The following is a 2,054-nucleotide window of genomic DNA, read 5'->3' as shown; positions in this document are numbered from 1 at the left end:
GCACAATCTGGGATGTCTTTTTCTATCAATTCTTCAATAGGTAGATCTTGTCTTTCATAAAGGCCGAGGTCAGGGATTTTGGGCCTAAAAAGGTCGGTGACCACTGCCTTAGAGGGTAATTCTCAAGAAACGGTGCTAATTATGCCTGATTTTTTTTTTCCATTTGAAAAGGTTACAGCTGAAATCTCTTTATTTAAATGATATATTATAATATAATTATATTAAAGATTTTATACATAATATTAATAATGTAAATGTGTATATTTTTATTTTATAAATTAATAACTTTAAATTATACAATTTATATATTAGTATTTACTTCGCCATTCAAATATTTGGGGCCAGCAAGATTATTTTACGTTTATTCAGCAAGAATGCATTAATTTGATCAAAAGTGACAGTAAATACAGTTATAATGCTACAAAATATTTCTATTTGGATTAAATGCTGTTGAACTTTCTATTAATCAAAGAATCCTGATCCAGTTTCCACAAAAATATTAAGCAGCACATGTCTTTCATAAAGGCCGAGGTCAGGGATCTTGGGCCTAAAAAGGTCAGTGACCACTGCCTTAGAGGGTAATTCTCAAGAAACTGTGCTAATTATGCCTGATTTTTTTTTTCCATTTGAAAAGGTTACAGCTGAAATCTCTTTATTTAAATGATATATTATAATATAATTATATTAAAGATTTTATACATAATATTAATAATGTAAATGTGTATATTTTTATTTTATAAATTAATAACTTTAAATTATACAATTTATATATTAGTATTTACTTCGCCATTCAAATATTTGGGGCCAGCAAGATTATTTTACGTTTATTCAGCAAGAATGCATTAATTTGATCAAAAGTGACAGTAAATACAGTTATAATGCTACAAAATATTTCTATTTGGATTAAATGCTGTTGAACTTTCTATTAATCAAAGAATCCTGATCCAGTTTCCACAAAAATATTAAGCAGCACAACTGAGCATCAAATCAGCATATTAGAATGATTTCTGAAGGATCATGTGACACCGAAGACTGGAGTAATGATGCAGCTTTACCATCACAGGAATAAATTATATATATATTTTTTAAATTAAAAAAGAAAACCTTTTAAACCTACATTAATAATATATCATGTTATTATTGTTGTTTTTACCCTTTTTTATCAAATAAATGCTGCCTGGGTGAGCATAATATACTTCTTTCAAACAATTAAAAAAAAATATTACCTACCTTTTGATAGTAGTATATATTTTTAACTTTTATGCTTGATTACTTAGATTTTACCATATCAGTACCAGTATTTTACCATATCATACCAACTTTTTTAAAGACTTCTGAACCATTATTTTGCATTACACACAAATATTGTGACTGTATCCTGTTAATTATATGTAAAATAGGTCATGTGGCATTAATTACATCTTTTTCTGGGAATGAATCAGAAAACATTGAGAAATATTGTTTTTCTCTTTAACTGAAACAGGTGTGTGTACTGTATATAAGTAATTAGAAACACATGATCAAACAGATTTCTAATGCCATGTCCCTGCATAAATAAAGACCAAAACTGATATAATTGTTACTTCTATTTGACTTCGGTGACTCTGCCTGTAATTAGCTTTGCACTGTGTTTATTTGTGCAGGAATCGGAGGTGGTATAATCCAGCATAATGAACTGATCCATGGCAGCACGTTTTGTGCGGCAGAACTGGGACACATCGTGGTCTCGTTGGAAGGACCAGAGTGCATGTGTGGCAGCCACGGCTGCATAGAGGCCTACTCATCAGGTCTCGCCCTGCAGAGAGAAGCCAAGAGACTCCATGACGGTGAGACAGTTAGACTAAAACACGCTTGTCAGCCTCGCCCACTCTGTCGCAAAATGCTCCAGCTTTTCAAGTATTTCTTTTTCAGTTGATAGTGAACAACTAAACTGGTTTGAATTCCTGTAAAACATCACAGTTAACAGTGATGTAAACCCTCACTATTGTTTGTATTTGTCTGAACTTGTTGTATTCCTTTCATCCTCAAGCCTCATATTTCTCCACCAGCCTTTA

At 31.6% G+C, this 2,054-nt stretch overlaps 1 protein-coding gene across 6 annotated transcripts in view; it reads left to right on the top strand.

Annotated features, from left to right (window-relative positions):
- gne (glucosamine (UDP-N-acetyl)-2-epimerase/N-acetylmannosamine kinase) overlaps positions 1-2,054 on the top strand; it is a 35,609-nt gene that overhangs the window by 31,543 nt on the left and 2,012 nt on the right. For all 6 annotated transcript variants that reach the window (XM_016491741.1, XM_016491738.1, XM_016491740.1 and 3 more), the window contains one exon: positions 1,644-1,826. In XM_016491741.1, coding sequence (XP_016347227.1) covers positions 1,644-1,826 — 183 coding nt within the window. The remainder of the gene's footprint in view (positions 1-1,643; positions 1,827-2,054) is intronic.

The sequence above is a fragment of the Sinocyclocheilus anshuiensis genome, unplaced genomic scaffold (genome assembly GCF_001515605.1).
Source record: "Sinocyclocheilus anshuiensis isolate Anshui unplaced genomic scaffold, SAMN03320099.WGS_v1.1 scaffold50, whole genome shotgun sequence".
In the NCBI taxonomy this organism is placed as follows: Eukaryota; Metazoa; Chordata; class Actinopteri; order Cypriniformes; family Cyprinidae; genus Sinocyclocheilus; species Sinocyclocheilus anshuiensis.
The sequence above is the reverse complement of the archived record's forward strand: the minus strand, read 5'-3'. Positions and strand labels throughout refer to the sequence as shown.